Source organism: Felis catus, chromosome F1, assembly GCF_018350175.1.
Source record: "Felis catus isolate Fca126 chromosome F1, F.catus_Fca126_mat1.0, whole genome shotgun sequence".
NCBI lineage: Eukaryota > Metazoa > Chordata > Mammalia > Carnivora > Felidae > Felis > Felis catus.
This window is the reverse complement of record NC_058384.1, coordinates 36,514,083-36,527,809: the sequence shown is the minus strand read 5'-3', so window position 1 is coordinate 36,527,809 and position 13,727 is coordinate 36,514,083. Positions and strand designations below refer to the sequence as shown.

Sequence of the window (13,727 nt, the reverse complement as noted above, 5' to 3'; positions counted from 1 at the left end):
CACCAGTCGAAATTTAGGATTTCTCTTACCAAAGAAAGAGACAGTGGCTGTTGGTGGACTGACCATCATCTTCACCATAAGTACACTGAACAAACTGATTTTAGCCTGAGACTTCATTCTTACCAGTCTAAACACTCAGATCAGCTGTTTGTGGTGCAGTCAAGTTCAACATGCCAAAACATCAGTTTCCAGAATTGGCCTCAATGAGGAGTATGAGTAAGCCATGCAAAGTAGGAGAAGGAAGAATAGCATGTACAAAGGCTCTGCTGTGAGGACGAGGTTGGCAAACCCAAGAAATGGAAAGAAGTCTTGTGTAGCTGTAATGAGATGAGCAAAAAAGAGAATGAGGTGAGGTTGTGGAGATAGGAAGTGTGATCCTAAAAGATCTGTAGTTCTTGTTAAGGACACTTGGACATTATTAGAAATTCATTGTAGATCTTTAGCAGAGGAATAGTGTGATCTGCTTCGACTTCTGAAGATATCATCTTGGGTTCTGGGGTCCTGAAGATTAATGAAACAGGAAGATCAGTTGAGGGGCCTTTTGCAGTAGTCTAGATAGAGATGCTAGTTTCTTGAACTTGATAGTGGCAGGGATTTAGAGAAAAGTGGACGGATTTGAAGTCTCCATCAGTGGCCTAACAGGGCTTGGTGATGCATTGCATGTGGGAGATGAGAAAGGGTGAAGTGTTGAGGACGTGCAAGATTCCTTTTTGGGTAACTAGATGAGTGGAAATGGCATTGATATTAGAGACACTGGCGTGACATTGGGCTTGATGGGGGATAAGAACAGTTTGTCTTACTATTGTCTTACAATTGTCTTACGATTGTCTTACATTGTCTTACTATTATAATGGCCTCTGAAAGGAAAATAGTTCTAGCTGCCCCTTTATTAACTAGGTTTTGAGAGGTAATTTCAGCATACACAGAGACAATGTAATGATACACTCTGCAAGTGTATCCTATGCTTTTCATTTGATCAATGTTAAAAGTGACCATTTTAATCCTCGAGTAGAAGCTTGCTAGAAAATTATATTAAGAAGGTAGGTTTCGTTTTGTTTCTAAAAAAAAAAAAAACCTGGGGCGCCTGGGTGGCGCAGTCGGTTAAGCGTCCGACTTCAGCCAGGTCACGATCTCGCGGTCTGTGAGTTTGAGCCCCGCGTTGGGCTCTGGGCTGATGGCTCAGAGCCTGGAGCCTGTTTCCGATTCTGTGTCTCCCTCTCTCTCTGCCCCTCCCCCGTTCATGCTCTGTCTCTCTCTGTCCCCAAAATAAATAAACGTTGAAAAAAAAAAATTAAAAAAAAAAAATGTTAAAAAAAAAAAAAAACCTGCACATTAGAAAGATGAAGGAAGTGTGGGGATTTAATATCTGATTCATATGATAACCATAACATGTTTTAAGGGAGAATAAAACATTTTATCTTTGTAGCTTTTTCTAAAGCAGGTAACTACTGGAAGCTCTAACTTTTCTAAATGTGTGTGGATTCTCCAGTGCAGCGTAGTTACATAAAAGGAGGTATTTAAAACCATCAGAGGCACATTTCAGAGCTGTGGAGGTTATCTAAATATTATTTCCAGACATTTGTATTTACCTTCTGTTGTTCTTTACCCTGATGTTTATCTTTGTGATCCTAAAAGGCAAAATTAAAATTTCTAGGTGTAGGGGTTAATTTCTGTTTCCTGAAAGGACACATCTAAAAGTCAAGAGAAAAATCTGTCACTTCTCTGAAAACTCAGCTCCTTTAATATGCTCTCCCTTCCTAACTCCCGGTTGGCATAATTACTTCATTACTCAGACTGTGTGCACGTGTCCTGCACTCTTTTAATTTATACCTGTTTGTTATATTTACTCATGTAATTCCTTCCTTTTATTCATAGTCACTTTAGTGTTAAGAGGGTAAAAGTGGAGAATTGGTGGTAATATTATTCATGTGGCAGTGAACTCCCACTGTGCCAAACCCAGGTTATAATTCCTCCCGTGGATGGCTGCTTAGAAGTCTGAATTCTCACTGTATGAAAGGAATCTAAACATTTGATAAGAGCAATGAGATGCTGTTTATTCCTGAAGCTCTTTTCACTGCTTAACTTTTTTTTTTTGGTCTAATATAATACCTAATTAGACTTACAAAGATTATTTACAGATTGAAGAATGTCATAAGAAAATCAGATGTCAGTTTTGAAGTAGTCTTTAGCCTTTGGAGGCTTGCTTACTCTCTTAAGAATATAAAGGGAAAATAATTGATACTTTTTCCATGCCCCATAATGGGATTGTGTGATACTAGCCATGTGACTAAAGTTCTAAATGCTCTCCTGAGGTCACAGTTCTATATGAGTATAAACTTTAGGATTTTAGGGGGAAAATGTACATTTATTTCCCAACTAAACTTAGAAGCTTGGAAGTTAAACCAGAAAACGTTTCCCAGACCAAATATTGAAAAAGTACAGAAGAGACGTCACCATTTTTATAGATAAAAACTGCTAAAAGCTACTTAGCACTGCAGAGGGCACTGGTAACTGGTGATAATTTACTCCAGTGATCTAAAGGACAGGGAAACAGCAAGGTTGGCACAGTCATCTCATATTAGAGTCATATCTTTCTGTCTAAAACTGATTTGAAAAAGTATTTCATTTTTACAGGCTATTTTTGAGCATTTATTTGTGCATCCAGAAACCCTTAACTCACCTGCCCTCTTGGTCTCTGAAAAACAGGAACAACCTCAGATCTACTTACTGATAGACCCCTCTGAGAGCAGGTCAAGAAAAACCTCCTGATGCAGTTTGTAAAGGTTGAAATAGTGTAGAAATAGGCAAAGGAACAATGTAGTCATATTTCGGGCCAGGTAACTAGTCTCATGTGTCTATGAAATTAGATAGTATGCCCATGTAGAATAGCACTTTTCAATAGAAATGTGAGCCACATGCACAATTTTAACTTTTCTGGTAGCCATGTTAAAAAGTAAAAAAAAAAAAAAGAAAAGAAAAGAAAAAGTGAAATTAATTTTAATGTATTTTATTTAGCCAAATATTCAAAATACTGTTTCATTCTGTAGTCAATATGAAAATTATTAATGGGGTATTTTACATTTGGGGGGATAATAAATCTTCAAAGTTAAGTTTATATTTTACACTCATAGCAAATCCCAATTTGGACTAGTCACATTTCAAGTGCTTATGTGTCTAAAAGGCTGCTATATTGGACAGAGCATTTCTAGAACAAGTGTTTCTTTTTTCTCTCCTATTTTCTTTTTTTAATGTTTATTTATTTTTGAGACAGAGAGAGACAGAGCATGAACGGGGGAGGGGCAGAGAGAGAGGGAGACACAGAATCAGAAGCAGGCTCCAGGCTCTGAGCCATCAGCCCAGAGCCCAACGCGGGGCTCGAACTCACGGACTGCGAGATCGTGACCTGAGCTGAAGTCGGACACTTAACCGACTGAGCCACCCAGGCGCCCCTCTTTCCTATTTTCTACAGAGCTCCTGAGGGGGCTCAGAAAGTACACTGACTGATTTTGGAGGTGAAGACCGCATAATTATGGTTTGGTTAGGAAGGGCTTGTGGCAATGTGACAGATATTCTAACCAGCTTAAGCAGTACTGAAACAGTCAAGGACTTGGGGTCATGAAGGCTAAGTTATGGTTTGACTTGCCTCCGTTCTCTGTACGCATACATTATGATTGTCCTAAGAATACTGAATTTGTGGAGAACTGAAATGTCAATTTCATGTTTTGTAGAAAAATACACTCTGAGGAATTTTTTTTGCAAAGATATAAGTAAGGCATGACATGTTAAAATGTTTTTTGTTTTTTTTTTTTATTTTTGAAAGCAGAATTTTATTTTTTTAAGTATTTATTTATTTATTTATTTTGAGAGCGAGAAAGAGAGTATGCACAGGGGAGGGGCAGAGAGAGAAAGAAAGAGAATCCCAAGCAAGCTCCATGCTGTCAGTGTGGAGCCCAGTGCGTGGCTCGGACCCATGAACAATGAGATCATGACCTGAGATGAAATCAAGAGTTGGACACTTAACCAACTGAGCCACCCAGGCACCCCTTGAAAGCAAAATTTAAAAACAACCCAACCATTTACTTTTTATAAAACATGGAAAGACATATTCCTTTCATCATAAGCCTTTGGGGGGGGGCAGTTATTAAATACACGTATTTGCTAGTCATTCTCATTGGTTTTCTTTAAGGCATTTGAAGCTTAAAAAACTTACTACAAACTTTAGACAAAAGACATTAAGTCATAAGATTTGTTTTTGCATTGTTTAGCTATATTTATTGTTTGACTATGTGGGTTACCTAAAAGTGTGCATTTACTGAGTTTGGATTTTAATAATAAAAACTTCCTGATTTATGCACTTTGTGGGCTAAATGAATTAGGCTCCAAACTTTTATCTGAATCTATGGAGCTTGGATATAAATTGAGAAGATCACAGCTATGGGGAGAAGACCTATCCAGCAAAGGCCTTTCTGCATAGATTATGAACATCATAACTCAATAATTTTTTCAAAACTGTGGTTATAATTGGACCCAATGGGGGTCTCTTTCTTTGATCAGATCACAGTAACTGTGACTTTACACTGGAAAATGTCACTACTGTGAAGGTTTATCACCTGTAGAGCTGGTCTTTCCTCTGATGCTGTGTTCATTTCTCATTAGCATTATTCAAAGTTTAGTTGTTAATTAGGTTGACACTTCAATTACAGTCATCATCTACAGGAGTAGTCAGGGCTGCTTGCATAAAGAAAGAAAAAATAGCCTTCCTTGCATGTGTATGTAAAGGGGAAATGACATTATTTTGTTGTCTGTTAGTTTCATAAGGGTAAGAATATGCTCTGTTAAGGGAACAATCCAACCACAATGTGTCCCATCGGTTGTTTTCTTAAGAAAACAAGAGTTTTCACATGATTTCATGTTCCCATGTAAGGCATTGATGAGGAATATATGGGCACCAATATTGTTTATGTGTAGAGAATATAGTTTTCTAGGATGTGTGAAAGGAATTGGTTGAGTCAGATGCACAGGAACATCAAATCACTTCCCCTTAACAAAATAAGAGTGTACATCAGGATTATGATTACACTTCTAAAATATTCATCTAAGTAAGGGCAGTTCGTAAATAGTATGTATTCTGTAAAACACACAGAACCTGAAATTAAAAGATGCAAATGTATGAACAATCATAACAAATTTAAGTGCCTTGAAAACTTAGCAAACTCCCACGTAATAAATTTTCCTTTGACTTTAAAACATTATTTTAATCCGATGACTGGTTCATAAGGCAATGACATTGGACTCAAACCCAGCATGTTGTGGTGGGAAGAACTGGACAGAACTGGGTTGAAGGCTCAGTTTTGCCATGTATTAGCCACGTATTAACTGTCTAGTGAGGGCAAACTGATTCCCATCTCTGAGTCCCTGTTTCTACTATTCACAAATGATAGTACATGTGCCTTTCTTAGAAGACTGGGAGGATTAGATGAGATGGCAAATAACATTTGTAGAACCTAATTCTCTACTCATGGAGGTTCTCAATAACTTCAATTTCTCTCCCCTCTTTTTGTCTAATAATGGTGGAAACTATTCAACAAATGAGTAGGAAATTACATATGAAAATGAGGCTTCCAAAAATAAAATTAAATGGTCGGTGATCCTGGAGGACCTGTAACAAATAACCTTACATGGCAGAAATGAACGATACCCAACCGGCTTCATCTCAAAACAAGTAGACACATGTTGTAATTGCTAAAAATCTGCAGAAAAGTGGCTCACGAGCAGTTTACTGTAAAATAATTAAAGCTTATTTATGTCAAGAGGCCTTGGGAAAAAAAGAGAGCATAAACCAATTTGCATTAGCACGTTACTATCGGCCCCTGCTTTCGTTTCAATTAACAGACCAGCAGGTGCTCTCTGCAGTTAAAAAGATAAGCTATCAGGGAGGAGGATGAGTTTTTGGCTGACCTGCAGACACTGTGGTTTGCCTGCTGATTGGGTTCGTACCTCGCTGTACCAATTTCTGAGGTGTTAATTTAACTGTTCCTCTCTGTCATGCAGGTCTCGGCCCTGAAAAATAAACTGAAGAAGCAGTCTACAGCTACAGGGGATGGAGTAGCTAGGGCCTTTCTTAGGGCACAGGCTGCTTTGTTTGGATCCTACAGAGATGCACTGAGATACAAACCTGTAAGCGTTTTATTTCATCACTATTTTCATTTGCTTTTTTTATGTTTCTTCGGAGTGGGGCAGAAAAAAGAAACATTTTAATATCACACATGAAAAACGCATCATAAAGGTCTTTTAAAATCCAGAATGATGTGCTTTAAGACGTTATGTTCTGTCTCCAATTCCTTGACTTTTTGGTTTTAGTTCTTTTAGTAACCTTTAGTTACTATTTCCCACGTTTTGCATATTATCTTATGTATTGTTTTAAAATTGGAATACTTAACCTCTTAATGAATTGTGTTAATGCGTTTTAATGGAACTACCTGATGTGAGGATTAAGAAATTAACCAGGCAGTTGGGTTTTATAGATCAATGCATGTAGAGGTGACAGTACAACGTGCAAGTTTAAAAATATTAGAACTTGCAAATTTTGCACTATTCGGAAATTTATTGTCTTCCTATTCCATAACACTTTTCTAAGTGCACTTATCTGTTTAGCATGTGCTAGCTCATTCTGCCATTTCTTTTCTCGTTTTAATACCCTAAAAATGATTACTATGTAGAATTGTAGCCAGCCAAGGTTTCAGATGGTCCAAAAGGTATAAATCAAAATATATTTGTTTCTCTTTCTAAATTACTGGTTAAATATGTGAGTCTGATTTTATGAAAATAATTACACTGCCCTTCCACGACCAGATAAATAAGTTGTAATGGATAAAAAACGTTGACTTAGTAACAAGTAGTGGACTTGTTATCTAATAGGAATTCGACCGCTAATTAAGTTGTGTAACCTTGACCCATTTCCTTGGTCTCTATAGACTTTGATCTTCTTATTCGGAAAATGAGAATTCTTGTACTTTCCCTGCCTACTTTTCAGAATTGGTGTGCAAACCCTGTTGTAAACTGTGAAACGAAACACATGTGAATGAGTTATATCCCTTCTAAACTGACTTCCCTATTCCCACCCAATGGCTCTTATATCTCCAAGGAGTTATTGGGTTATTAGGAGTCCTTAAATGGATAGGCAGGTCAACGGCTGTCTCTAGAGAAGTACCTATATCTAATTTGCATGCTAATATTTTGGAAATATGTGTATATTTTTAAAAGCATTGTATAAGTCCTAGCACTGAATATGGTATACATGTGGGGGAATCACATGAGGGAGACTTTAAAAATTATTGACAGTTACATGGTCTCATTCTTTAAAAGATTGTACACCCATCATCTGTACTAATAAAAGTTTAAAATCATCTGGTTGTCAAATTTTTTAAAACAGGTTGATTTCGAGTTTACAGTACCAACAGGGATATTTATTACTTTGCTTAAATTTTGCCACCTTTAAATAATTATTAATCTTTGTATGTTACATTTTTCTTTTCCTTTTGAAGTTCGTGAAGGACTTCAGATTTGAGGAAAGCAAATTGAAGAGAAAATTACCTTATATGATTTAAATTATCAATTGAACAGACAGGGGTACAAGATTTCAATAATCACTTTTCTTTTTTAAATCTTTAAAGCCAGATTCCCAGTATCTGTGGGAAAATATATAATTTCATCATAGAACATCTTTCCTGTTTATTGATCACATCTAATTATAAATTTGTTAAATTATCTACCTTTTTCCTTTTTATATTTGATGTTTTCTTTCTTTTTTAGTGCTAATTCTTTCTGGGAGTCAAAGGACAGTATTTTCCTTCTGTGTGTTTTTACATTTCTTTTGACTCCATCTTGAATGAAAGCATAATTTTTAAAGTATACTGAATATATTTAGACAGTGTTTTTTATTTTCAATAGAAATAGTTATTAAGGAAAATGACTTCTTTCTTTGTTGTGTATAAAATATTTTTGTTGCTGTTTAGGCATTGTCTTTACAAATGCCCTATATTCTAATTTATTAAACGTACATTTACTTTTTATTTTGTGAACTGTTTTGGACATTTATATAATAGGTGTATGTCTTTTATATATTTTCTGATATATGTAAAAAAAAAAAAGGGCCAAGTTCAGAAGTTACAATTACTTCATGGTTTTGTCTCTATTTAGAAGTGTAGTTCAGTACTACCCTCTAGCTAGTAGAGCACAACTGGAAAAATTTACTAAGTAACCTTAAACGGATATGAATTCTTTAACCAGGTACTACTTTTTAAAATGTCATGATTTTTTATACACATATAAAAGCAAACCATTATTATTGTTATTCCCCTTACGTTGAGAAAATTAAACCTATAGATTAGACCTAGGAGTGTCATTCAGGGCCTTCACAATAGGCAAGTAGTCTGTGTCTGTCTTTACTTTTTTCCTAAACTTCGACCTCAATTCAGAGAATTCTGCCTGTGGCTCCAAATGTCCCAAGCTTCTCTGGCTTCCAAACTGTTATTTATAATGTTCTTTTTTCCTGGTAGTGCTTTTATCTTTCTTGCTTTTAATGGCCATCTAGTTCCTTCCTAATCCCTTGAAGCTATAGTTTCTACCGCCCCTTTTTTCTGTGAATTGATTACACTTATTTTCTTTAATACATTTCTTCTCCCTCTTTTATATGTTACTTATTATAATTCTTTTGTTATTTTTACTGAGATTCATAATTTATTAGTTGGTATTAAAATGATAATTGACCTTTAAGTACCCGTTGGGTACCAGGCATTAATAGACCTTTTAGATAGGCTATTTATGTAATCTTGATAAGCCTTCAAATATTACCCTTTTCATTTAAAAATTTTTTTAACATTCACTTCTGAGAGAGACAGAGTGTGAGTCAGGGAAGGGCAGAGAGAGAAGGAGACACAGAATCTGAAGCAGGCTCCAGGCTCTGAGCTGTCAGCACAGAACCCAATGGAGGGCTCCAACCCACGAACCATGAGATCGTGACCTAAGCTGAAGTTGGCGGCTTAACCAACTGAGCCACCCAGGCGCCCCGTAACCTTTTCATTTTAAAGATGAGGAAAATGATATTCATGGAGTGTAAATAACCTCACTAAGGCTCTCCAGCTAGTACATAGTGGGGCCTACATTTGAATCTATTCTTTTCACAGTCCTGCTCTTGCTTCAGTGTGACAGGTTTCTGCTCTCTGGCCTCCATTCTTGTATCATACTCTCCTTGAGATCAATTTCCTGAATTTAACATTTCTTCTAAATGCAGGTACATGGAAAGGCATTCAGTACATACTTAAAGAGAGACAGAACAAATGATACAGTCTTAGGACTTTCCTGAAAAGGAGCACATGCCCATAGGCATACCATGGTGTGTATATAAATTGGGGGAATAATTCGTTATTTGTGCTACATATTCCCATTTGTGATTTTATCAACCTAGAGTAACTCTCCCTTCCTCCTCCCTCCAGCCTTCTGCAGCCTGTCTGGGGAACCAGTTAGGGGAAGCCCCCAGGATGATTTAAATGTCCATTTTCAAATGCAAATACCTCAATACATTCGCTAAATGCCGCCAAAGAGGAACTCATATTTATAGATTACACTTAGAATGTTTGAGTGACAGTTCTAAATATGTTGTTACTTTTCTCATAGTTCCTTCTTATTTATACCTTCTAAATGACACCCTAGCACAATTGACAAATAAATTGTGCCGGCTCTTATTACAGAGAGAAATATGCAACTCTGTAAAGTTGTTGGAAAGTGATTTAAATAAACAATGGCTATTTTGCTTTCTTTGGATTTTAACCAGTAAGTTAGCTACTTTTTAAGATTTAAAAAACATGAGATCAAAGTAATGTGCTAAATAAGTTGAAGAAAAGTGATAACACACTTTTATAATTCTTCTTGGGTTGTTTAGAGGATAAAATGAGTTCATAAATGTAGGTTACCTAGAACAGTGCCTAACATAACATCAGTGCTATTATTACGAAAAATGACATTTTAGAAGTAGTAAATTTGGGGAGGAAAATCCCTTTAACAAAACTAAAATAAAGTACCCTCCTCTGATTCCCCAAAAGAAAAACACTGTTATAAACATCAGAATGCTTTTAAGAGATTGAATTAAATAACTAATAAAGGGTCATCAGTTGTACCTGTTTTATTTGTCTCACAGGCTATTAAAAATAAAAGGTTAAGTTTTGACCAACAGCTAATGCTAAGGAAATGTTTGCCTGAGTTAAAATATTGCTTAATACATTCAAAGGCATATATTTGATTATCCTGTCCAAGAGCATAGAAGTAACACTCAGATCTAGTCCTTTGAATAGTTAGGGTGCTGTCCTTTGTTTCAATCACTCCAGCTTTTCTGGGCGGCTGGGAACCTTGCTAATGGATAAAAAGTAAATTCCTTTTAAAATAAAGATTGGTTAGTAATCTGGCCCTCTGTTTGGCAAGTTGAAAGATTTGTCCTTCAGACATTTTTTGGATTATATTCCTTTAAACATTATCAGCAAATATGTTATATTTTGTGATTAAACTTTAACAATTTAAGCACAGGATTGGCATCCATAATTTAAGTGGCCATTCACTAAATCTTTGCCTTCCAGTTTCCATTTAACACATTTGTAACTGTCAACTTGTTAGAGATTTAAAAATCTGAGTTGAAAAGTACACTTGCTCACCCCCCTTGGTTTTATGGTTACTAAAACATTTTAGACCTCCATTCGTCTCATTACCCAAGTTTGAGTCTGGACCTTTGGCTTTAAAGATGGTTGCAACCAAATAAACATTTGTTGTATATTTGGCTTTCTGATAGAATATGGTTGCTTTTATAATACTTTCTTTCTGTTCTATTATTATTATTATTATTATTATTATTATTATTAACAGAGAAGGTGTTTTGCTTATCTGCTTTAGCAAAACGATAAAAATTCTGTACCAGCACTATGGGATGGGTAGAGCTAGGGACTCTGATAGTAAGGGTTCATTTTTATATCCCTGATAATGTGTTTCATGAGAATAGAGAGTGTTTTTCTTTAAATAGTGGGAAAGAAAATATATATTGTTCATAGCATGTATAAAATTAATATGTAGCTCTATTAATCTTTTTTAGTGTTCAAATTAACTAGAGTGCTAGAAACAACTGTATCTGATTGAGAAAAATGAATTTCTTTTCCCATCTTAACTTGCTGAATCAAAGGCAAATGGAACATTGATAGCTATTTTTATTCTAGACAGATCTAATAACTTTAGGGCAAGCTCATATGTACTCATATGTACAGAAAGAAGCTTTAGCTGTAAATAATGATTAAAGTTTATGATTTAAATATAAGGATTTTTTTTCATCAATAATTTTCAGTAATAGAAAAAGTATTGTTTTCCTGGTTAAAAAACTCTGAGAGTAGACTGTGGTCCCTTATATAATAATAACATTGGGACACTTGGAAGAAGAATGTTGTATCACCTGAAAAATCTTTTAAAATTATTTTGTGTCAGAACCTGAATATATTTGACTATTACCTTGGAAAACTGGTAACAGAGTGTTTAAGAGTTTTAAAATTTTAAATAAACTATCGTTATGCAGACATTTTTGCTTGTTTATATTTGTTATATAACAGTGACTTTACATATTAAGCCCAAGTGTATTAGGGAACTGAATAAGCATTATGTGGATGCTTTGATTATATTTCATATCTTTACACAGTATCATTCTTTCTGACACCTTTATTCCTTTCAATATGAATTGTTACTAAGTTATATATATATATATTTATATATATATAAATATATATATAAATATATAAATTTTTATAAATATATATAAATATTTATATATTTATATAAATATATAAATATATAAATATATATAAATATATATATAAATATATATAAATATATATATAAATATATATAAATATATATAAATATATATATAAATATATATAATATATATATATATCTGCAAAACATAAACAGAGATCTAGTCTATGTTTTAAGTATTTTCTTGTTGTTGCCAAGTTTCCTACTCCAGAAGACAACATAGAACTGGAAAGATGCCCATCCTGAAAAACACACTAAGCAAAAATATTGTATTAATTCAGTGATGATAATCACTTTGAAACTGAACATACAGTAGGGTAGGAAAAACAGCCCCATCTCTTCCATATCTTATCTGTGCCTTAATTATCCTGTAAAAATACTTCAAATATTAGCTAGTGGATATTTACTGAACACTCAAAGTGCAAAGTACTATGTTGAGTATTATAATAGGGAATGTAGAAATGTATAAGGATATAGTCCCAGACCTCAAAAATACACAAATAAAATGTATAAAAATAACCTTTAATTCAACTTAGAAAATCAGTGCTAAAAGAAAGATACATACTTTTAAGGCTCTGGGTTTCAGAGGAGGGAGAATTTACATCTTTATGTTGAAGATGGAATCTAAGACTTGGCAAGGTAAATCACGTGTTCCATAAGGGCCAGATATGTGGCACTGGAGGGCACTTCTTCCGCCATTTCTTAATCCATTCTTCTGCCACAACTAATTGATGGGTCTTATTTAAATACCATCAGGTACAAACAACATGTAGTTTCTAGCACACTGGTTTTAATGGTACCTCTTCCCTTCCCATTATACAAGGGACTGAATGTGATGTTTGTTATTTTGTGGACAATTTGAACTTGAATCTGCTCTGATTTATATGTTGTAACAGGTAAATCAAGTATGAACTTTGGTATTTTTACTATTTATTAATAACAAACCATCTAGCAAACCTCATCATAGAATGCTGAGTATGTTGTTGATTCATTCTTAGTCTATATTTGTTGACTGACATAATACTTCAATGGTAAGTGATGTTGGTGGTTCCTTTCTGGAAAGTCTGGTTCTCCTCTCTGTCATAAGAACTTCACTGCCAGCCTAGTATTGAATGGTAGTTTTTCTTTACCTCTTTTCACGCTCCTTTGTGTGACATTTTATCGAAATGATTTCAATTTTGGTTCCTTCCTGTTGCCTCATCACTGTTCCATGAAGCAAAAGATTCAGTTGCTTTAGCATCACATCAGATTTTTACCATGGATAGTTTTTCATTTCCCCATTTATATGTTTCTACACAATTAATTCTGTGTCTCCACAGAGCTATATAGTTCCTTACTTTTTCTGTCAATGAACAATATAACGTTTAGAAAATAAATTGGATTATAGGTAGGTATTTTTCAGTTATGTCAATCTTTTTCCCTAAGTAGAGTGATCAGCTTAATTTTAATGCTTAGTTCTGTGCAGATAATTCCTAAATATACATTAAACAACAAGGTTTCCAAACCTGAGTGTCTAGCTATGTGCTACCCTACGTCCATGCATCTTCAGAAACCTTACTTGCTGCCTTTACCATGCCTTCATGGACTTTACTGGTGCCCTGACCAGATCCCCTCTACTGGCTGGCACCCTTTTCAGAGAAAAATTGCCCTTGGCTAAGTAGGAAGTGCCTCCCTAGGCACCTCCATTCTTCTCCCCCCGCAGGGAAGGCCTCATTGGCTTGACTGGCTGATAAAGGGTTTATGCTGCCCTTGCTTCAAGATGGGAATAACTCTGCCAGTACATTTAGTGTTTTCCATAGGTTTAGGCTGAGGCTGATTTTCAACTGAAAACACATTGTTGCTTGGCTTTTTTCTTCTGCCCTATTTTGTTTCCCATATTTCCTAGT

The 13,727-nt window shown here is 35.1% G+C and overlaps 1 protein-coding gene across 5 annotated transcripts in view; it reads left to right on the top strand.

The window, feature by feature from the left end:
- Positions 1 to 13,727, top strand: part of DENND1B (DENN domain containing 1B) — a 268,689-nt gene that overhangs the window by 180,185 nt on the left and 74,777 nt on the right. For all 5 annotated transcript variants that reach the window (XM_019821935.3, XM_019821934.3, XM_045048956.1 and 2 more), the window contains one exon: positions 6,052 to 6,177. In XM_019821935.3, coding sequence (XP_019677494.2) covers positions 6,052 to 6,177 — 126 coding nt within the window. The remainder of the gene's footprint in view (positions 1 to 6,051; positions 6,178 to 13,727) is intronic.